At 48.2% G+C, this 24,331-nt stretch overlaps 1 protein-coding gene across 4 annotated transcripts in view; it reads left to right on the top strand.

Moving 5' to 3' along the window:
- LOC149343327 (twist-related protein 2-like) overlaps nucleotides 1–22,988 on the top strand; it is a 45,184-nt gene extending 22,196 nt beyond the window's left edge. Inside the window, exons 2-3 of one of the 4 annotated variants that reach the window (XM_089545834.1) lie at nucleotides 1,790–2,414; nucleotides 21,193–22,988. In XM_089545834.1, the coding sequence (XP_089401960.1) occupies nucleotides 1,790–2,414; nucleotides 21,193–21,224 (657 nt within the window). In that variant the 3' untranslated portion in view covers nucleotides 21,225–22,988. Of the gene's footprint in view, nucleotides 1–451; nucleotides 2,483–21,192 lie in introns of those variants that run through there. The other 3 variants (XM_089545835.1, XM_089545836.1, XM_089545837.1) reach the window with 3 other exon arrangements.
- The last annotated feature ends 1,343 nt before the right edge of the window (nucleotides 22,989–24,331 follow it).

Raw genomic sequence — 24,331 nt, 5'->3', positions numbered from 1 at the left:
CCCCTAACGCTGCCTTTAGAAATGGCGCGCTGACCAGGTTTGTGCTCCTGACTGACTAGTACGGCACCAGATTTTTTTTTTACTCTGCCTGTGCTTTTATGTACCGACAGAGAGCGCCTTTGCTCAGCACGTGCACTGCGACCAGCAAGAAAGGTTTTTGTTTATTTTTACTTGCATGCTTGTGCGCAACATTTAAGCACCGGGACGAATAGGGTAAGTCGTTAATTAAAGGCTTACATGGTCGTTTGGATATAGCTAGCTGCTTTCCCTCTGAACGACTTCAGATTTTTTTCTTATTTGCTCGCACATTATGGTACAGGGGGCGCACTGCTTAAAAAAATGTAGCATATTACAGTGATCTCACGTACTAGTAGTATACAGCGATCTCGAACATGATCTCCTTTCCCCTCACGACGTGGTTGAGGTGAATGCCGAGAAGGGAGACAGGTACTGCGCCGTTTTCTTTCCTCGAAAACCGCTAACTAATGACCATATATTTTGTGTGTTACAGAGAGAAATGGTAGTGGCCCGAAAGAAATCGATTCATGCAAAATGATTTTGATATATTGAAGATGACCGCCAATTTTCTGAGTTGCAGGCCTTATCGGTGACTAGACCAGGAGAATAACATTACCTGACTACACGAGTTGTTACGGAGGCCTAAAAAAATCAGTTGAGGGTGTTGTATGCTTCTAGCTAATAGATGATAACCAGGCAAAATATTCAGCAATAATAAATTTAGATTCTTTTTCATTCTCTTATTCTTTAGTGTCCCTGCTAAAGTAGAAAGCAGCCCAATACCCAGCAGCATAGGCGCTTGAACACCACGGAGATATTGGGTGCTACTACTACTACACTACAGCACTACTTCACCCGTAGGATGATATAACGTGCGCAGTAACCGTTGTTAATATTAAAGAATGACTGCGTTCGTCCTCGAATAAAGACTGCTGTAAATGTCCTCACAGGGATCAAGGTTGAAATTAAACTTGCATTCATTAAATAATGTTCATTGCTAATGACTAACCATTTCTGATCAGACATCGATTCCGTCAAGAAGGCATTTCTTCTTTTTCCGCCTCCTTCCAATGTGCCTCCTCGATTGCTTTCACGCTGCGAAACTGCGAGATTAGACGAGTCGAATCAGCGGAGGGTCGGTCAGTGCCCTCATGCGTTTTATTACTCTCGCCTGCAAACTCCTCCTCTCGTTTACTCTAGAAGAAGTGTTAAAACACACCCTAATACAACAGCGTCTTGTCATTCCTTATCACGAGTACCCTTTATCGGGCACTTTAAGCGCTTACTTTGCCACAAGCCGCTGCCAAAACCAGCCCCGAAATCGGTGTACACAGAGCGCGTATCGCCTTAGCTCCACTCTGAGCGCTTCCACGGCCAGTTGCAAGAAACTAGCGTTGAAACCGCAACCGCCGCCGAGTACACGCGCGCGCGAACCAGCGCAATCGCGCGGGCCGGCAGTGAGTTCGAGGGGGAGGACACTGAGGAAGAGGGCGAGGGTGAGCCTTTCGGGGAGCGGGCCCAGCCTCGCGTTTGCCGCGCCCCGAGGAACCCCATTGGTCTTGGACCTCCAACCAAGCCCAGCCCCCCTCGAAATCCGCTTCTCTTCCCAAGGGGACCCTCGCGTCTATAAAAAGGCGACGGCAGTCCGTCAGCTGCTTGTCATTTCCTCCTGCCGCAAGCCTCGCAGGCACCAGCGCGCCTCAAGCTTATCCACGCTATCTCCCGCGCGATGCCACAGCACACTCCGAGCGCGTTTCCTTCCAACGTGCAGGAGGAATGCGGTCTCCCGTCGCCGCCGGATAGTCACTACGCCGCACTGCAGGGGCCCTACCAGAGCCTGTCCCATCAGCAACACCACCACCTCCAGCAGCGCGGCCTTCCGCCGCATATCATCATCCAGCACCCGGTGCCTCCACAGCTGCTGACCAACGGCGACGCGACCCACCACCACAGGCAGGTGTCGTCTCCGAGCAGTCCCGGCGAGTCGTCGCTGTGCGTCGACCTCCACGCGGTCGTCAAGCGGCGCAGGCCTCAGCAGCCTTCCACGGGCGCGCTGAAGAGGAGCGACTCGGACGGCGAGTCGTCGGACGGCTCGCGGTTGCGCAAGCGGCCCTGCCAGAGCTTCGAGGAGCTGCAGAACCAGCGGATGATGGCCAACGTGCGCGAGCGGCAGCGCACGCAGTCGCTGAACGAGGCGTTCGCGTCCCTGCGCAAGATCATCCCCACGATGCCGTCGGACAAGCTGAGCAAGATCCAGACGCTCAAGCTGGCCTCCATGTACATCTCCTTCCTCTTCGAGGTGCTCAACAGCGACGAGCCCGAGAGCAAGCTGAGCAGCCAGTGCAGCTTCATCGCCAACGAACACCTGAGCTACGCCTTCTCCGTCTGGAGGATGGGTGAGTGGTCGGGCGAGTGATCGTGGCCAGCCCCGCAAGGCGCTACGGCAACGTAACTTATTATCGAGGTGAGTTTTTTGTCCATGAGCACTTTTCGAGTGAGTTGGCCTTGTTTAATCAGTGCCTGAGGAGGCCCAAAGTGAGGGGCCAGCTTAATTTCCTTCCTATAAGAAAACACTGCGATCGCACGTCAACCGCTTGAGTTCATATACAGTCGAACCCGGACTTAACGAACTTGAAGGGGCTCGCGAAATAGCTCGATGTATCGGTAGCTCGATATACAAAAATGGCTTTAGATGAGCTTATCGGCCACATAGAAGCGAGAATACACTGCACCAACGCTAATGACGCGCCTCTTGCTGATACCTGCTGGCCGCCGGCGTGCTCGCAGCGCAACGTGCTTAGCATCGAAGCCAATGAAAACGGTGCTTTGGAGCTAGCAACTGCCTATCATAAGATGTCTAATCCTGTTATCAGTACACTATAAATTGAATAATCGATCATTAAAATTAAGGTAAAGCTGAGTTTGAGTTTATTTCCCAATGTTGTAACGAGGACGCCTCGGCCAACGAGGAGAGAGATTGCACATAAACGACAAGACCAGTGCCAACTTGCAACGTAGTATATTGCGGCACGCCAGCCATTTTCTAAGACAGTTAGCTTACAAACAAAACAAAAAATACATTGGAATAGCTACGCTACAACAGCAGAGCATATGAGCACACATGACCAAGACAAAACCAAAAAAACCTAAAGAATAAGACTATGATGATATGCAACCGCAGAAAAAGTGATAGCAGACGACCAAATGAAGACGAGATCTGAGGAACAGCGTCTAGCGTCAAGGAAGCGGGGCGAAGGTAAATTCTATAAGAACGACCGTTTCAGCGTTAGGTATTCTAAAAGAGCTGCGTCTAAAACGACGAAAGGGAAGGACGAAAAAACGACAGGAAACGGAGAGAAAATTGGGACCAAAACGAATCCTTCTAGAAAAGCGGTATCCGCCTTGCTACGCGAAATGGATGTCCTGTTAACGCATTTGTTTCTCGCTTTCTTGGTAAAATGGGCTTCCGCAATCTGTTGCTCATTTATGTATTTTGCACTCTTCAAAAATTTAGTTTATTTGAATTCGTGACGGCAAATTTGTAATTGTTGCAATAATCAACAAGGGAGCATCTTTGATTGTTGCGTGGATTTTGGCTGTGATCGCCTCCTGCGCCTTCGTTGAGACAATTCGATTTGTTCGCCAGATTGAAATGAGACCAGAACTTAGGGGAAGTTGATAGACGACACGTGTCCTGCACTGGGTTAACTTTTTCTGAAGTTTAATTCTACACGCCAGTCGTTTTTCTCCGTTGTTAATGGCACTAAGTTTTGACATATTTGAAGATAATGGGTGATGAACAATCATCCCGGTGAACAGCGATAAAGGTGATACGTCCCTAGCGACGGAGTTTGGTCCATGCAAGCGCCTGTCATGCAGTGCGGCAGGGCCAGTGGAAAAAGGAGGAACAACACTGTAAAGGTTTCCGCAACGCCTTCAGCACCGAAGCACGCCACGGGAGGGCCTACGCTAAACTTTTGGTAGTTACGTTGGCTTTGCCACATGACAGAGATGTGGCGCGGATAATGAGTACAGGACACTGCAGGTCACCCTCAAGAACACCCCATATTCACCTCGTTTCACAGCACCAGCGCTATTAGCATGGAGGCGCCCAAGACCGCGCAGGCGACATGTCTGTGCACGCGGCAAGAGATCGAACAGTTCCGCCAGGAAAAGCGCGCCACTTTCAGGGGCGCTGCGCGCAGTTCGATATATCGAATGATAGCGCAGTTGCAGTTCGATATACAGCACCACTTTTCTACACTTTTACACATGATTTTCAAGGGATCATCTCTGTGTTCGATATAGCCATTATGGTCGGGCTCGACTATAGTACGTCTCTTCAGCTTGTTCAATGTTCGTCTTGAATAGCTGGAAGAACATGAGGCCTTTGCGAGAAATAAGCATTGGATGCGATGCTACGCAATTCGCTACGGATCCTTCGGAACGGATTGAAGGCCGTGAGATGGGGGCTTGTGCACCCCTGTTCGCTAAGAAATGCATCATGCGACGTCACCTCCTGCATACAGCGCAATGGAGTTCATCCTGTGGCTTCCAGTGATGGCGAGTTCACGCGGTAGCGTAGGAACAGCACGGATCATTTCACTTGGTCGAGGTGTGATTGTCTGAACCAAGGATTCTCTGATGCACGGATTCATCGCTGACACCAGCACGAACATGGCGTAGAAGAGATCAGCGTTACAAGCGGCCCAAAATACTGTAACTGAATTCTGTTAGGGTGGGTGGTGTTGTTCGCGCTAAAGGCTAGTATATCAGGCATGGTGCTCTTTATTTCAGCGCATGTCCAACATTTTTGAACAGAAATTTTAAATACTGGAAAATTGTAAGGAACCGTTATAAAAATACTGAGAGTAATGGTTCCTTCTTCAAACGTGTAGCAAAATCTTTCTTTTAAAGTTTTTCCATCGCTAACATGGAGCATGCAGTTAAGACTGCCATAGAAAACCAATGGGGAACGGTTTCGACGATCGCAAAAACGTAAATAGCAAAAAAAAAAATGCAGGCCTGTGGAAAAGAGAGTCGGGTATATTCATTGTTAGAGTGAAATCTTCCAATAAATGAAAAAATTGCGTTCATAGATTATTTCCCATTCAAAAATGCTTTTGTCCAGAATTGTTGGGTATGTTGTTCTACCACGGCTATAGCAGCCATCTCCTGCTCCATTCAGCACTCGATATGATTAACCCGTGTGTTGCTAAGAGCTTGACATGAATTTATGCCAGATTGCAGGTTCCTTAGCAAGGCACCGCGTCTTTTATTTACATGATACTGCAGACCTTTTTGGTCCAAGCAGGAAGGGCAAAAGCAAATTGCACAAGAAATGGTTACAGAACATCTTACGCACATACATATGTTTAAAATTCATTCGTGCAGATATAAAAGCACTCCGATATACATCTTCGTCACATATAAAATAGTCAGAAATTCACGTTTCAGAAGGGCACTGATATACGCATCCCTTTTAGTACCCCAGGTTTAAAAATTATTTACGAACAATATAGCACGCCGGACTTGTATATAAAACGTAATTTGCACTTCTACGCTCACTGCCGCATGTTGGCGGTTTGGAGTAACGGACGATCATGTGCCACTGTACACAACCACCGATAGGTCACCGCGTGCTGTGCAGCAAGCTGGTATAAGACGTCGCTGTCCCATTCAGCGAAATCACAACAGAGGACACCGATAATATGGGCTGCCGCAGTTACGCGCAAAAAAAGGCAAATGGGAGTACGTGCATGGATTCTGATATACGACCTAGTCTGCCAGCTTCGCTAAGCATGGAATCAATGCCCGCTGCCGACGGTCATCCCCTTTCGTCAAGAGCTGTCCTGAACACTGACAAGTACTTCACGTGTACGGTTTTCCAGCTCCACAGCTAAAGCGACGCGAAGTGACCCGCTGTATTCGACCATTGAAAAGTGGCAAGGATTAAACGTTCCGAGGCGACAAATTCGCTATGAGAAAATGTCACAATGGGTACCGACTTTTAGTAACGCCACGTTGCTACGGATACGCCTTCACGCCGGGAAAGAAAAGAGCACTATTCTTGAATTTTGTTCACTTTAGCTCTCTCGTTCTGCGCATATACAAATGGGATGAGCGCACAGTCTCGACACGTCGAAGGCCTCCATGTTCACATGTTCACTTTTTACTGCGCTGTCCGCGATGAGCGTGAATGCAGGGGCTGACACAGCATTTGCAGCGTTCATGCAACCAAAAATTGGTAATAAAAAAGCTGCCGGGTGATGCGGCCACATACACCGTCAATTTGTTCGTTGGCAAACACTTCTAAGTGGTTGTAAAGCGCAGCACAAGTACATGAATGCGCAATTTGTTATTTTTCCTTTAAAATCTCATCAATAGGGCTGCATTAGGTCGTCCGTCGTAAACAATAATCTACCGCACCCTACCCGATCTACCCGATCACAGCGCACTGTAATTTAACCGCACAGTTCAAAGTTTTGCGCGACATGTCATGTAAGACACAGTATGAAGACAATATTTCTGTTGTGCCCTTGCTGAAAACTTACCGATATTTGTTTTGATTGAATGCATAGAGCAGCAAATGCCAAAGGGGATAGGCATCATACACGTTGATTTAGAGGTGTGCGCATGGCCAAGAACAAACTTGATTCTGTCATGAATAATATCGTGAGTGGCATCTTTTGATGCCAGTACTACATGCCGATTCACAAACCTGCTCGACGGATAGAATCTGGGCAATTATGCGTGGAACTCGATCGGTCTTCGACGCCAGCCCTCACAGAGCTTAGCCACGCGGTTAAGGTTATCTGCGCCCACAACGAAAAGGAAAAGCGGCTGTCAACGCCAGCTGCTCGCACGCCAATGACTGGCGTAATACATCTTGGCTGTTTAGTGCAGAATTAGAGTTTAAGTAATTAAATTTGATGCCCTCCTAAATTAGAGCGCAAGGCTTGATTTTTTTTTTTGCAAAGAGCACTATAGTAAACATACTGCCGCAATAAAAAAAAAGTGTAAACGTAGCCTCAATTTATGATCCTGGTGAACATTGTGACGACCGCCTACGTGGAACCCAAAGCCGATGTAGCGTCGTTCTGCCGCACTGACTGAAAAGTGATAAACGAAGCGATAGTTTTATTTACTTATCCGTAAACATATAATGGACTCAGGGAAACAAAGCGATGTAAGTACTTGGGGCAACCATGAAAGAAGTAGGTACACAAAGTGCATGTGCACACATGACAGCTAACCCAGACGTGGCCTTATGATGTCTCGGTTTCATGGTAAGCGGTTTCGATGAGTGAAAATGCGCAGCAATTGTCTCACTGTAAGTAGACACCTGAAACACGTCTTGAGGGAAGGGAAGAGAGAGAGCGCCGCAGTGGAAGGCTCCGGATAAAAATTTCGACATTCGTCGGCTCCGTATGTACTGCATATACTAAAATCAAGAGTTTCACTAAAATTTGCATCATTGCAATAATTTTGCCTAACACAGACAAGAACCCATCGATGATGTATTTGAGCTACGAGCTCCGAAGTTTCTTTTGTCCAATGAGAAACATGCACCTCTCTGGAGCGCTCCCTTTCCACAATGCAGCCATTCTTCCACACTGGTATGCTATATAGTGCCAGTTGCTCGGAAAAGTCCGGTAGAATATCCTTTTAAAGGCTGGGTGGATTTTGGCGCTCAGCACACTTCACCACTTCTTCCTGTCCAACGAACTCTGCAGACTGTCCAGACTGAGACGACTTCGGCTGTGGTTTGCTCGTTGTGCTGCCACTTCGCCAAGAAACAAACTAAAGGAACGCGTGTTGACAAAATCCCGGACGCGTTCTTCCTGTCCAACGAATGCCGGCCGCATCGGAGGCTTCCCACAGGCCCGACACCGCAACGCCACGCTCTCAGCTACCCGCCTCACGCGATTCGAGGAAACGACCCTCTAAACACGGTACCAAAGCCGTCAACAGGGCAGTTTCCGTTGTCTACCACCGCTCGTCCGCGGAAGACACATGTCCGCACGATAAGGCACCGAACTGGAAGCCCCGCTTGAAAGCGCCGCTTCTCCACAAAAACGCGGGAAGTGCACGTCTTCGCTTCGTGCACGATCGGTAGGGCAGGGGCGAAAGCTTCCCCCCCTCCCCACACTCTCCCTTTTATTCCTTTATTCTCTTCCCTTTGCTTCATTAGAGCCGGGAAAACGGAATCGGAAAGAGGCCCTTGACGGAGCGAGAAAAGAAAGCAGGACGGAGGAGGAAGGGGGTGGGGGGGGAAGGGGGGGAAGGGGGGGGGAGCGTTGGCGATCCCTCGAAGTGTTCCTGCAGCTCTGAACAGTAAGCAGCGCCCGTTGAGGCAGCGGACAACACTGGAGGGGGACCCCTGCAGTTCGCGTGTCAGCGGTGCCGTAACCAGGATCGCGCAGGCGCGCAAACGCGTGTGGCCGGGGACACGGGACGGGGGATCGTTTCGGACAGCCCATAAACAACAGAGCCCGACACTGCGCGACGAGGGGCCACGCGCACGGACACATTTACGGGCTGCGCACTTGTAGAAAGCCCGGTCGAACAACTGCCACGCCGCAGAGCGGCTGGTTCCTGGGAGACAGCGCAGACCGAGAGGAATCGATCGCGAGTGTTTTGGGGGAGGCTGCAGGGCTACTTTGCAACGAGAAGCCAGGGGGATGGGGCGTACGAAACAATGCAGTCTCGAAACTCCGATCTTGAACTTCACGTAGCGATAAACGGGCTTTTTTTTTTTTCCTGTGCTCTCGCAGTTTCAAAATTCGTTCATGACACTGTGGGGCGCCTCCATCCAATTATTGTTCTCGCTGAAAATTGAGTCTTTGGCTATTTCTGGCACTGTTGATTCTGGCAGTGTTTCTGACACCGTTTTGAAGTGAATAATGGCGGTGTAGCGTACGATCTGGGATCCGCGACAAATATTTGTCGACGCACCGCATTTTGCTTTCGAAATCGATTGGTGATGGCGACACCTGTGGTTTATTTTTTCGTATTTTCTAGTTTATAAAAGCACTGTTTCCGGTTTAACCAGCTCATTTTTCACGTAACGGAGTACTCTTTCGTTAAAGGCAAACTTCAATTGGTCTCAGTGTTCCTTTAGTTCTTCTTGACTACGCTGCTTACTGAATTGCTTTGTGGCGTGTTTTGTTATTGTTCTCCTTTTATTTGGAGGTAATCAGTCCTGATGCATATTATCATTTGTTAAACAAGCATGTAAACACGGCTGTGCCCGATTATCATTGGTCGGAAGGTGGTCACGAGATCTAGGAGGGGTGACGTCATTAATGCCTTCTGTTGACACAAGTCTACAGTTCCCTGAACGCACCAAAACCGCACCTGATACGGCGTTTGATGCAAAAAGAAAACAAGGACCAGGTAAAAGGAACACAGAACAGACTGTAATTGGCCTGTGTCGGTAGGGTACTGTTTTCAAGTCACAAAGAGAGCTTTTAAATAGAGCCGTAAATAGAGCTTTTATAAGCTAAAAAAAAGAACGAAAACGAAATACCGGTGTTGCCATCAGTGACTCCAAATTCACAAGTAGAATGCATGCGTCGACACTGATATTTTTCCCGGATCTCAGAGGCTACGCACACTGCCATTCACTTCAACCCGGTGGCAGCCCACCGTTTTCGGTAAGGACGCTACGAGTTTGAATCGACTAGCGGGAAGATGTTTAAATTCAATTTTCTCGCCAATAAACTCGTCTTTTGCTGCCGGCCAGACGTCAACATAGCGAGAAAGAGCAAGAGCATCAGGTCTTTTATACTGAGAACAATAATCAGATGAAGCTGTTCTCAGACTCCATTTAACAACGTTCCCCGCTCGTGAATTAATGTGCGCTCAATTTCCTGATATTTCCCAACACACAGGACATCAGTGAAGCTTAATGATTTTATACGCGTAATTTCATTGCTTTGATGAGGGAAGAGCAAAAAACTTCAACCATGTTTTGGAGGCTTTGAGTAGCTATGCATTATTTTGTGATTGCGAAAAGAGCGGCAAGAGAATCAACAATGCCAAAAAAGTGAACTTTCCTCAGCTCATTTTACAAATGCCTATTATTATAACTATGTTCGTGCTATCACGGCCGGACGAGAAGTCATCAAACGTAAAATGTCAAGCCACGAGGTAGAGGTGCCCGACACGGGCATTGCGACTTTTTTTTTTACCTAATGTCTTTAAGAAAAACAAAACAAACAGAAAAAAATGGAAGCGGAGTTCTCATTGGAAACAGAAGCAAGTCAAATGAACTCCCACGTGCGCCATTGGCGCACAAATTCAGGAGCTTTACTTCGCCCCGATGAAACGAGGAAGTTATAGTTCAATCAATATCCGGCAGAATATTGTTAGAACAACACTCCCGACTTGTCAGGAAGAGCGACAACTGACATCAGCGCAGAAGTCAAGCGGACACACGTCTATCTGAGTGGTAGGGCGAAGCAAATATAGCTTGCTTACATCGGAAGGGCGAAAAAAAAAACAATAGACGGAGGAGCGTAGTCTGCAGGCGACAGCTTGTCGTGTCAGCGACGGGCTTTATACACGCCTTGGGCTGCTTTCCCAACGCCTTGTTGTTTTGACTGAGGAAACGAGGACGTGACACTACTGGCATCCCCCGCCTCCAACTCCTGCTCCCTCTTATTCTTTTTTTCATCTCTCCACTGAAAATGGCCCACCAGCCGTCGTCAGTGCTGGTGTATAGTGCACACGTGTAGTTGTATTATACGCTGAAGCGCGTCTGTTCCTCGTTCCCGTTATTGCCGCGCGATTTCTACTCACAAACAGACGTCCCGCGAAAAATCGGTCCGAACTTCAAATGCGGCGTGGCTCCTTCTCTTCTGGAGAACAAAGCAAAACGCGAACCGTCGTACAAGGAGGCCTTTTTTTTTTCGCCTTTTACTTTGCCTATATCAATCGCAGTTCGCCCCCTTTTCCGCAGAAGAACGGGTGACAAAGCATAGAGAGCACATGGCGGCAAAAATATATAAAAATAAAAGGAAAGAGAAGAGGAGAATCCGGTGTACGTCGGCGACTCTGCTTTCCTGGAAAAGTTCCAAGGGCCATCGCGGACCGTTTGACAGGTCGTCCCATTAGCGCTTCGCGAACGGAGACAAAAAGGCTGCAGGGGAGCTGTCCCTGCCAGCTCCGCGCGCGCACGCGTCAAAGCAAACACGCTCTCACGCACGGGACGATGCGAAGTGATGGGAACACGGACGCGCCGGATGGGAGAAAACAGGAGCGCGCGTCCCCGGCGACAGGAGAGTGGACCGATGCGTTACTTACAACATGCTTATGTGCGAGTTCATAGAAGCCATGGTGGACGGCTTTGCCTGGAACGCCAATGCAGTACAGCTTTGTTGAGCGCCGGACGTAAGCGCAGAATTTCGGGGTACAGGAAAGAACGGAACAGGAAATGAGGTTAGAGCGATACGGAGAAGCAATTGTGGCCGTGCCAATCAAAGCTACTACATGTCGCCAGCAACTTTCTCTTCCTAGGGTATACAGCGCGTCCCTCTCCCTCTTCCTCAAATCCCATCCTCTTTCCTTCTATATCAAAAGTTATTTTCGCATATTTCGGGATGTGTGTAGATAAAAATAAATCTATGGTTTTAACCTCTTTAACTCTGCACGAAAGTGTGGCGCCTTAGCCATTTTCACAGAACTTATCGTCATTACCAATTCAAGCAGGCTTTAATTATGAAGCCATCCTATATAGCTCCCCCCGCATCCACCAAAAAAAGAATGTAAATGACAGCACGTAAAGTAATTAAATTCTTCGTTCTTTTCGTCCTACCAGATCACAACTTATTTCGCTCATCACTCGTAAGACAACTCGAAGCTGATCCCTGGCACTTTTTCTTCTAACCACTTGTCACGTTTCAGTTTCTCGCGTTTCGATATGTATACGTTTGCCCCCCTTGTGGTTGTTGTTCGAGCAGCTTTGTAACGGTGTCTTTTATAGCAGTTCATTCTCTTTTTCTGTTTCGTCTGCTTTTACACGCGTATTTGGTTATTTGTTTTGCGCTTCTACATGATGTTCTGTATTGCGTTTTGTTTGGCTTATTAAGCATATCGCGTTTAATTTATTCTCGTTACGTATTACGTGCCGCTCCCCTAGCTCTGTAATGGTTTTATGCGCTTGAGGATTATAAAATTTCATGAAATGAAAGTGGCATCGCATGAACAGGTGCGGTCATAACTGCGAACAAGTGCGAAGGTGGCAAGCGCTATTGTGCTCGGAGTGCTAGCACGCCTGTCTATAGGTGGAAGGAACCTAGAAACACTGCGTCCATGAGAAACTACCAGAAGTCACTATAAGCATGCTCATGCCAGACTTCTGAATTTCCGTGTAGGCTATACACGCAATATAGGATACAAAGCGCCAGCGCGCACTGTTTACTTCTGAAAAAAGCACCTATTCCTCTATTTCAGAACGCAGTAGCGTGCTAGCTGATTTCGTCGCGTATTACTGCTCAAAAGCCGTCAGTGTATTTACTGGTTACACGTTTTATACACCAACCGGTTGCACAAATACGCAGCGCTTGTCCTGTGTACCTCTCCCTTACGCCTTTTTAATACCACTTTTGTAACTATACTGTTTGAACAAAATCAACCCAACCACAATATTCGTTGCGAAGAGTGAAATATTTCATTGAGATTCTAAATATATCACGCCGATTTAAAATGTTCAGTTAATATAAAATAAACTACCTAAAGCCACTGCGTCAAAATTAGCAGTCTGGCTTGATGTAGCGTACACCTTTGTTCCCATGATTTTATTTCTTATTTGTTTTATTTTTCTTGCATTCCCGGTACTTATGAAGCGAAGTTTTCCATACGTGCAGTCAGGGACAAAAGTATCCGGACCGCGTGCTCCGCAGGCGAAGCCGATAGCTTTATTATCAGCCGCCTGCTGGAGACCACACTTGTGGAGGTCTTCTTCCACCTCCACAAGTGTGGTCTCCAGCCTGCGACTAGCAACAGAGTTATCAGATTCGTTTACGCAGTACGCGGTCCAGATACTTTTGTACCGACTGTGCACACCATGAGGCATTCGCTTCGGAAGCTGAGCTGGACCCTCGGTTTTCGTAACCATGGGATTATACGTACACTGAAGTGTGTATAGTGGCCACATCGTATAACTGTGTTTATATTAATAATATATGGGACGTGCCAGGGAATGGGAGTGGAGTGACCACCCTCTCAATCGCGTCATTCTACGAGAAAGGGAAAGAGAGTAGCGAAGGGGAGCGAGGCCTGTGGAGAGGAGGGCACACCGCAAGGAAAACAAACCAGTGGAGACGCGTGTTTTGACAGCGACGTTCGAGTGGCGTGCGGGATTACGCGAAGCCAGGCGCTCGCGGATATTCGTGAGCACCCAAATCCCTAAACCCTGGCGACGGCGTAAATAAGACGAGGGCTGCCTGTATTGAGTCGCTGCGAGCACTCGAGCGTCGCGACGAAAGCGGAGCAGCTGCGATGTCTTCCAGAGACAGCAGTCGGCTGTTGTTGCGGAAAAATCAACTTTCCGGTCAAGCTACACCGCGTCTATACTTTAGGTTGTGCGGTTTTGGACGGATAAACTTTCGGATACTTCAGGTCGGTTAATGGTTAATAGCAAATAACGTTTAACCTGTTAATCCATTAAAGCACTGTTAGTCAAATCAGGCAGTCTTGTCAGAATAACTCTCGTGTAGAAGTCGCAATCTATTGTTGCAGCAAATCGAGTGAACTTATCGTCTGAACAGCGCAGATGTTCTTTTTTTTTTTTAATTGTCTTAGATCTGTGCACAAGCTACGAAGCACGCTGTTTTGTAGAGTGGTAGATTAATTTAGACCGACCAGGAATCTTTGATATACGCTGAGATCTCAAACGAGTGTCTTGGCATTCCACCTCAATCGGTTTGCGACCGCCATGGCCACAGTTCTCTCGATTTCTTGCTCTGGAGCCGAACGCATGGCCACAGACGCAGTTGATATGGAGCACGGGCCAGTCATTAGCTCCGCTGTCGGGGAGCCTTTATTATTATATGTGCTTCTTTTTCTGTTTGTTCAGTGCGACGGGCACAAACCGATGCAATCTACTCAATGCTCCATGCAGCCGAGCTAGCGTTCATAGAGGAAATCGAGTTAGTGTACTGTTGGCTGCCACCCGTTTATGTCTGAGCTACTTTTGTCCGCAGCTTAGCATCCTATACAAATAACTAGAATACTTGTACTCTTTGTTGCATATGAAATACGTTCCTGGAATATTATGCGCTGACTTGTCCCTTCAGTTAATCGGAACCACGTGCGGCATCGTATATACTACAAGTGGAAAACATTGTGTGCTGAGGGCATGAAACGGAGAGCCTTTTGCAACGAATAACGAATACTCTCAAGCAAATATATTCTAGATTTGTGAATTGCTTGTATCCTACAAATTAGTGGCAGTAATAAAAAAAAACTTTTGATTCGTATGACTGTTGGCTTCATTCGTATGTCTAAAAAAATATAAATTATTTTTTTTAATTAAGCCAGAACTTTTGACCTCCTCGGCTACGCAGACATGAACCCGTCGCTTGCGTAGACGCGTACGCAGTCCCGCAGAGAGGCGGGAGTTGGAAATCGTATCCGGATGAAGAATCGTGACGGAGACCGTCTGTCGCCATCAAATCAACGCGCCCGCCACCGAAGCGACCGCACCCAACTCCCTCGTTGAAACAAAATGAAAATCTCTACGCGGTTGTCTTTGCTGCACAGTCATACAGGGAGGTGCCGAAAGGCTGAGAAAGGAGGAGGGACGCCTCGACGGGCAATGCGGCGACTGCGAGCACGACTCATCAGCTGAGAGCACACAGCAAAGCGGTCAGTTACACACAGCTGCTAAACAGAGCGCTTGCAAAGCGTCACACAACCCAGCACGATCGTCAGCCGTCCGTGTAGTGCTACGATGTCACGACGCGTAGTCATTCTGCGCGAAGTCGAAGTTGGAAGGAGCGGAAAAGAAAATATAGAAAGAAGAAAGAAAAGGAAATTTGACGCGAGACTGACAGGAACCAAAGAAAAACAAGAGGGTCCCTTGATGATGACGAGGAACGTTAAGTCGTTGCTCTGTAAAAGCCATAGTAGTGAAGCTCCGCTCCCTAGCTTAGGGCGCATTGAAAAAAAAAACATATTTAACCTACGTTAAATAAAGAAGGCTAACGAAACGCACGACTAGAAAGGGCAAAGCCTAATAAAAACAATAGTCGCAAAAAAAAAGTAAGCGAGCGCCTTTCAACCGAAGAAATGCGAGGACAGCCGGGAGCGCGGAAGCCTCCCTCGGCGCGGGCGTAAACGGGAGGGCCCGGCTGCGGTCGCGGTTCTGATGGGGACTGGCTCCCAGCGTACGCTGTATCGGGTGTCGTCGTAGTCGTCACCCGTCGCCGTCGTTCGCCGACGACCGGCGGCGGCGTCCTCCGATCTCGGCGCCCGGCTGCCCACCCGGCTCGAGCAAGCCCCTAATGACGCACGCTCATCCGAGCCGAGAGCACAGCGCGAGGCGTCCAGACGCAGACTATTCTGCATGAGGCTCGTCTGAGAAAGGCGCCGCCGAAGACGGCCGACGCTCCTGCTACTGCGTGTATATTGCCCAGTGGAGTAGCGGGGCAAATGGAAGAACGCTCGACGAATATGGCGCCAAATCTGATGCGGATCCCAATATCGCTCTCTCTCTTTCACACACACACACACACACACACACACACACACACACACACACACACACACACACACACACACACACACACACACACACACACACACACACACACACACACACACACACACACACACACACACACACACACACACACACACACACACACACACACACACACACACACACACACACACACACACTCGAGTGTCTGTGTTGTTTATAATTTTTGTTTGGAAGAGTGCTTGATATGCAAAGATATGCCTTGTCTTATATACTTGCAGAGTTCTGCAGAGTGTCATGGCGTGCTTCGCGGTTCGGTAACACGCTTAAGAATAAAGGTCACACGTATAGAACTCACTGCCACTAAAATCTTCCTGTCGTGAACATCTTTGCGAAATTAATAGCGTCTTCTGTGATTCCAAGACGCCATTTCAAAGCCGTATCTTTGAAGCTTTCGGGATATATGTTGACTGACACGTATATATACTGGTTATACGTGCTGCATAACGCACTGAAATATTGTGCATCGATAAAGAGGTCATGCTAGGCTGCTCTTGCTTCGAAGAACGCGGCCAAGAGTTCGTAGATCGTCGAATAAATATGGACGCTTCGGTGCTCGGAGAGATCATGTCGCTGCTATCTGATTAACCGTTTATAATGTATGAAAAGATAATTAATGAGTGTATAGCTGCTTTTTAAGCTATAGCCGGATTTCGATTGCTTTAACCGCCTGTTCCTTAACGTACACCGGAATATTTGTACACGGGTTGTTCTGCTGTTTACTGCCATCATTTTTCAGCCGCTACGGTGAGGATATCAGGCTACTCAATTCAGACAAGTATTTACCATCATAACTTTTTTTTTTTATGCGAAAGCATTAGTAGTCCCATTGAGAGAAAATCCGGCGACGTGTGTCTGTGTGTGTGTGCCAGTGGCAGTCCTAAGGGAGGGGGACGGGGCGCGGAGGGGTTGGTCGCCCCCCCCCCTCCCCCCCCCCCCCCAAATAAAAATAAAGATAAAGCCTTTGCACATCTTCCCGAACGTCCATTTTCGGGCTCTCATAGGGCAAGACCTGATTTTTGACGTAGAACTGGAAAAACTTTTTCGTCTCTGATGCGTCGAGTAGTACCTTGTACGTTCACCGTGTTAGCCGCTGTCTTATTTCATACTATTCTACGCTCTACAGGTTGGTAGTTGTACGATTACAAATCGTAGCGATTGTACCCCTACCGTTGTCTTCCCTTGGCGCCGACGCGCGACGACGGCGGAGGCAGTGCCATTCACCTGTGGTTGGCGGTGGCCAGCAACCTCGTCGGGGCGACAAGGAGCCACCCATTCATGTCTTTATCCCACCATGGGACACAGCGACGCCGGCGAGGGGATCATCCCTTTTGTTGACTTGACAAAGAGCGCCGAGCAGCCGCCTTGTCGGAGGGGGACCAAGGGCGGAACAAAGCCCCTTCCCCGAACTGAGCAATGAAGGCCGCTAATCCCGCTCGTGAAATACCCGGACAAGTGCTTTGACCTTCCTGGACACGCCGCGGCGGGATACCTGCCTGCGAAGCTGCCTGCGAATGACCTGTGTCCAATTTGATTCTGTGAACGTGCTGAGTCTCTGAGCACATATTTCAGAAGGTCGCAGTAGGCACGTTTAGTCTGCAGTTGTGGTTGGCAAGGCTGCTCAGGCTTTTTTGCGAGAAGTGCACATGCAACTGGCTAGGCGCTGCATGTTTCATTAATCTCAGGACCGCGTCTCTAAGCTTGACGCTGGCTCACGATTTCATCTGCCATCTATGGTGGTGCGACGTCATGGGACTTTATTCCACCGGTTACGGCTTGGCGTTGCCTACACCAGACACTATCTTCACAAGATCGGCATCGAAAGTAACCCAAATTGCGTACAGTGCCACACTCCAGAGACTATTGGACACCTTCTTTGCGAGGGCCTTAACTATACTGCTGAAGGAAGGACATTAGAGGCGACCGTGAAACAACTGGACTCTCGCCCTCTCTCTAAGGAAACACTTCTGGGCGCCAGGGCGAGACGTTCTGATTGGTGGCGTGTGACAAAGGCCGTGCTCAAATTTTTGTGTGAAACAGGCCTGGATGCCCGTCTGTGACCGCCTGTGCACTACCTACATGGTTAATGACATGTGTCGGTGTTTGTGTTGCAGACACCAGTTTTATGTGCGTCTACTCACCGCGATGCGAGTGCCAGCCTGTGTGTGTGTGCGTGCGTGCGTGTGCGTGCCAGCCTGTGCGTGCGTGCGTGTGCGTGTGTGCGCGTCGACATCACCTGTGAAACTCAATGTATTATGCCATCATCAACCTGCATTTGCACTTTTCTTTTCCTCCCCTTCCCTTTCCTCTGTGTGAGTAGCAGGCCAGGGCTATGTTACCACCAGCCGACCTCTCCAGATTCAGTTTCCAGTTTCACGGGCGGGCAGACGGTGGAGACGTGAGGGGGGCAAACGGCCATGCTCTTCCTCCGAGCAAGAAGATTTCTATGTAAAAACCACATTGTCCCCCATGTTTTCCAGCGAAGTATCGTCAAGATATAAGATTATAACCTGCCTCTTTGAAGCCACATCATCTCCTCCATCCCCCTCCGACAGCTGGCTGTGTAAAGCCGCCGCTGTTTCTCGACTGGCCTACTTAAGCGCTTTCGGAATAGGCTACTTACTTGCCGTAGTCGCCATACATCTTCTGGCAGAGGCATACGGACGTCCCGATGCACGCTGTGAACTTCCAAGGAGCGTAGGTGAAATGGACGACCTATTCCATCAAGTTTTTCATAGCACGTTAAACCAGCCAAACTTCCATTCATTTTCATTTCACTATTATCTGGGTGACTTCAACGGCCGTCTTTTCTCAAACATTACGCGTCGATCTTTCTGTGTCAGGTTACTGAGCCAACTGAATGCCACGCGGCTGTGGTCCAACGACCGCATTTCGGGATCAATGCTTGAGCTCACGTATGTTTTATACGCGTTTCAAACGGCTGGAAAGCCAAAACGCTCTTGAGGTGAAGTGCTTTACGCTGCGAGCACCGCGCAGGTCAGCCGGAAGCTATATTTCATCGGGGCGCAAGCTCAACAGTCAACGGTGCAGTGTCAGCAACGTTCCTGCTATCTCGCTTCAAGTGCGGAACGACCAAAAGTAGCGGCGTAAAAGCGGAGGGTGCGACCGTGCGAGCGAGGATGCCGCATCGTCACCGCCGACGCTGTCGGCGCCAGCGCACCCGGGGGCATCATCAAGAAGGAGCAGAAAAAAATAACAGCTAGGGAGTGTTGCGGGGAGGGGGGTTGGCTCAGCGGTGCTTTCTCAAGAAGCCTGCGCCACCCTCCCCGTGGGCCGCCAAGCCGCAAACGGGCCCATTCATCTTAGTCCACGGCTCGGGCAGGGCCGCCGCAGGAGCGGGCTGCGCGTGATACGCGTCCTTCTCATCAATCCCGTTCGCTCGGAAAGATGGAGTGCGTTGATAGCGAGAACGCCACATACGAATCACCGCTACTCCCCCCGCAGCAGTGGCGCGAGTGTGTGAGCCGCGGGCTTGTACGCAGTACGTGTCCGTGTACGAGTCTCAGACGCATCGGACGCGTGAAGAGAGGTCCAGGGATGAGGAGGCTTTATTGTCGCGAATGGGAATGTATCGCTTTCGCGCTGTCGACTCCCGGGGTGCGGACTTGTGGACGGCGGCGAAATTGTTTGGTCTGACGCGTAGGAAAGAGGCCGCACCTATGCTCATGAACCGTAGCGCGTGCGCGGTTAAGTGCCTATAACACACTGCAGGGTGCACAGGGAATATTGAGCATGCTTAGTCGCCATGCATGGCTCGCTTCGATTTTGGGGCATTCCATTCTAATTATTTGTTATTATTGTCTTACATCGCATTTCAACACAGACGAATAGTTTGGATTTGGGTTCAAATAAGAAACGTGGGTAACTGCCGCGGGCTTCTCTGCAATTCCTCCGTCACATGCTACCGTAGGGTACCGAGTTATGGCATGCGGCTACAAAAAAGTTGCCCGCACAAACAAAAAAATGGAAACCACTGCCGGTTCTATGGACTACCATGAGTTATAACGGACTGTTTGCAGCCTTTCGAAAGTTCTAGTAACTCCAATGCCATGAGAAACCTGCCGCCAATTGCCTTTGGGGTCGCCTTCGAGATCCTCCGGGTGCTTCGATATGCGCGCGATCCGCTGCTATCCAGGAGTCAATTCCTGCTCCAATTCGAACTTCTTTTCAAGGCTTTGTTTAGAGGTACTTCGTGATTAACGAGATCCATTCGCTCTCTTCTTCTTGGAGGGCTTCTTTCCTGTGGTCTTCCTCAATTTGTGGTCATACTGTGGTCATACTCAATTTGTAACAATGCAAATTACAAGTGAAAAGTAAATTTTCCGCCCTTCTCCCGGACTGCCCCATCTACAACGAGATAAAGCGAGTAAAGCGAAAAATTTTTGTGTGCTTCATTGTTGAAAAATAAATGGAGAACGATATAGACACTATACTATAACTCATGGTTCGAATGTCAACGGTTAAGTGAGCAATATACATTTCGATAGTAGGGAAAAACAGGCCGATGGCTGAGATATCCCGACGCGGCGTGTTCAGCAAGTTCAAAGCACCTGCCCGGGCATTTGGCGAGTGGGGCTAGCAGTCTTCATTACTCAGTTCGGGGAAGGAACTTTGTTCCGGCCTCGGTCCGCTCCGAAAGGGAGCTAGCTGGTCGACGCTCCTTGTCAAGCCAACAGAAGGGATGATCCACTCGCTGGCGTCGCTGTGTCCCACGGTGGGATAAAGTCATGAATGGGTGGCTCCTTGTCGCCCCGACGAGGTTGCTGGTCACAGCTAACCTCAAGTGAATAGCACTGCCGCTGCCGTCGTCGCCGCGCCGGCGCCAAGGCAAGACAACGGTGGGGGCACGGCAGGACCGCGATACCTGGACAATCCCTACGAATTGCACTCGTACAACTACCAACCAGTAGAATGGAGAATTGTTTGAAATTAGACAGCCGATAATACGGTTGAACGTACAAAATAGGGGACTACTGGACGCATCGCAGACTGAAAATCTTTTGAGTTCTACGTCTTTTTTTTTTTTGGTCGTCGACTACGTCTTTTTAGGGCGTCGACTGCCCCCCTCAGCACACCCCTCCCTATGACCACCACTGGGGCTACACAGCGTTTGCCACTGATTTGAGGTTCTTCAAATTATACCACTGGTTATTTTTTTTCTGAGGGGGGGGGGGGGGGGGGGGATACAAATGTAACAAATTACCAGTAAATGATTACTAAAACAAAAAAGTTCATTACCAAGGACGCAACATCTTGCAAAAAGTAATCAACGTATTATTGAAGAAAATGCAATTTATTACAAATCATAAATTATTTTAGACGCGTTACACAAGATTCTTCCCTCAATGTACTAAACCTTGTGTGTCGTTTGCTTTTCTGCGCAGGAGCTTCACCGACCGCACAACCCATCTTTTGACACTCCGTAATTCCAAGCAGCGAGCGGACACTGCTGACCAGTGCGTCGGCGAGCCAAACTCATCCAGCGCGCAAGCCAACAATGGACCAAAGAGCACGTGCCTACAATGATGACCCCTGTCCTTCCTTCGAGAGCCCATCGATGCCCCATGTTTGTTGTTCTCCATCGCCTAGTGTGGCCTTCTCTTATGCGACTTCCAGAAAGTGGAAACGTGAAATGCTTTCTACTGGTCCCGGCATGACTTTTTTTCACTTTTTCTCGGTGTTCTGAACATAGTGCCTTAACAAGTGTCCTCTCTCATGACAGATATGCAAGTGGGTCACAAAAGTGTTACCTGCGTTTACAAAAGAACTGCCCTTCGATCAGCCTTGATTTAAATTAAGATGTGTAACCAAGACCAGCACATGCCGTTATCCTGCAGTCATTCCATTTTGAAATTCCCCAGGTGCAAACTAAAATACATTTTCTTCATGTACATCGACCACCGAATCTTATCTACTGAAAGAAACAAAAGTAACTGTAGCCGGCTACAACTCAAGACCGAAGCGGCTTTTCCTTGTCAAAGAGCCACCTTCCAGCGAATGGCATCTATTCTATAATGAGATCGTCCCTTCCCCCCATGGTCAAGGATAGTCCCCTCCTTAAATTGTCCTGCCTCTCCCTGCATTGTCAATAGCATGGGTCAGGAGAATTGGCGGACATCACTGTCCGGAAAGGGGTCCTTTGGCAGGGAAAAGTCGCTTCGTTCTAGAGTTGTTTTCGACTGTAGCTGCCTTCAGTGAGTTCGTTTTGTAGGCCCCAAGAGATGTCATTCATGCCTATTGCTGCATTGGAGCTCACTCATTGTCCTAAGCGATCTGAACAGGTAGCCCTAGAGACAGGTATAAGAAATGGTCTCAGTAACATCTATCGACTGATGATACGCACGCAAAACAGAAGGCGTTTGGTAACATGTGCAATATGAAGAAAAACAGGGTATTTAGTCAATTATAATAATGCACAATACATGCGGCAATAGGCGACAGCCCCTTTAGCGAATGTTCACACGAAACATGATTGTATACTATGTAGCGAGTGCCAGTTTCTAAAGTACCAAAGAAACACCAAAGAGGATAGAACTGTTGTGTTGACCACCAAAGACGTTGTGATACTGCCCTAGTTTGAAGTGCAATAGGTACTTTTTCTACCGTTGCTTAGGAGCCTTGCGCTTCAGGCAAATTCTCCTAATGTGCAATATTAGTCAGCTTTTACCTCTTTTTTTTTCGTTTCTCTTTAGCTCTCAATAAGCGTTTTGTCAATGCAGTTACATTTTTCTGTACTGACACCGTACAACTTATTCGGTGCATGAAAATAATCGGTGTTCGATGTTTCTATTTAATGAAACAAGAGACAATTTCCCCGTGCTTTGTTGCCTCACTTTCGTTGCTTGTGAGAAAGCTGCCAGCATGAAACGAATGAACTAGACAGTTTTTGTAGTCGCCTTTGAAATGTATAAATACTGAATTACTTCAACGGATTGTGTACATACCACATGCTTTGTTTTCGCTTCAGATTTTTTCTTTCATTTTTACGCGGGAACTGCGTGCGTCAAAAATATTTCGCTCTGACAAGCTTTTATTTCATTTGTCTTGTTCATCCATGCTGCCTTTGACTGGGAAATATCGCGTTACTGTGTACATACAATCATGTTCGTGAATACCCGTGTTTTCCTTTCATGTCATCGCGAAAAGTTGAATAAAAGTGTACTATTTTTATACGTGCAAATGAAAATTACAGGTGTACGTGTCATTTCATTTGAATGCCGACAACCGCGTTCACCTTGCTAGCTCAAGGATTGGATGCGAACTAACATGCCCAATATGATTGCATGACATACTTGACCGCCTTCACATTGCATTGTGTCAGTTGTATACATATATACCCCTAGTATTTTCCTTGTATATATCCATGGGGACGTATGTGTCGCACATGGTCCGATTATACCCCCACCCCTAAAATCTATTCGCCCTTTTTCAAGGTTTTTTTTTTTTTGCGTCGGTGGCCGCAAGTCAAGACAGTTTGCAAAACCAATCAAACTCTCAGTTCTTCCCCAGGCGTGTTCTAAGATCAAAAAAATTTCAGCCATTTTTAAGATAGTATAAAATCACCAGCTCATATCACACACGGTCCTCGTGACTAGTTAAATTACAGGCACCTCGCTTGTCTACGATATAATCAAGGCAGCAATTAGTGTAGCAGGACGTTCTTGTGTTCTTGTAGTGATGCCAGCTTCTGCTGCACGAAGGCTCTTTCTATAAGTCGCTAAAATGTACGTGAAAGAAAGCTGACGGCCAAGAACGTACAGCCTTTGTCATAGGTACACGGACCAGAAGACTTGCTTCTTGTGCGCCCAGTGTAACGTGATTTGCCTCGCCAGGGCTCCATACGCAACACACGTTAGGTGAGCTTTATGCACTATAGTGCATATTCCTCCCTTAGGAACGCGATAGATGCCACAAGCGCCCCCTTGTGTGGCGCAGTAGCGAAACAGTTGACATTTTTATTGTTGAAAAAGGTACTACATTACGTACTGAGACGACTAGGAATGCTAGGAGCTCCACGGTAAAAAAAATGGTAAGTGTGTTCATAGAAAAAAAAGAGGCTTTTGCGAATGTCCACCTCATGTGGCGTAATTAACGTAGCATAGCAAAAGAGAGGCGACCTAGCGAATCCTGATTGCATGCCTGTATATTTAGAGAGGTTTAGCATGCCGGAGACGTGTATCGGTTTTACGTACGCCTGTTGCGCACGCCCAGTAGCCCTACCCTGCTACACATTCGCCACTGCTCATGCGCAGCTCAATTACGTAAAACCAGGATGAGTCTCCGGTAGTACGTCTTCGGTACGCTAAACCTTTCTATTCTCTCAATCGAAGAAACCAGTTAAAAAAAAAACCTATCCAGCAGTCGCCAAGGTCCAGCAGTAGCCTTCCCATGGACAACCCCCACAATGGATTAAAAAGGGACACCCGTAAAGGAAGGTACACCTGATCTGACATTGTCTCTAGAGGTTAAGGTAGCCTGTATGAAGAATTGGTATGCAGGGCTGTTCAATACGAGATAGCCTTC

Source organism: Amblyomma mixtum, chromosome 5, assembly GCF_055824585.1.
Source record: "Amblyomma mixtum isolate Tamu chromosome 5, ASM5582458v1, whole genome shotgun sequence".
In the NCBI taxonomy this organism is placed as follows: Eukaryota; Metazoa; Arthropoda; class Arachnida; order Ixodida; family Ixodidae; genus Amblyomma; species Amblyomma mixtum.
This window is presented reverse-complemented; position numbering and strand designations above follow the sequence as displayed.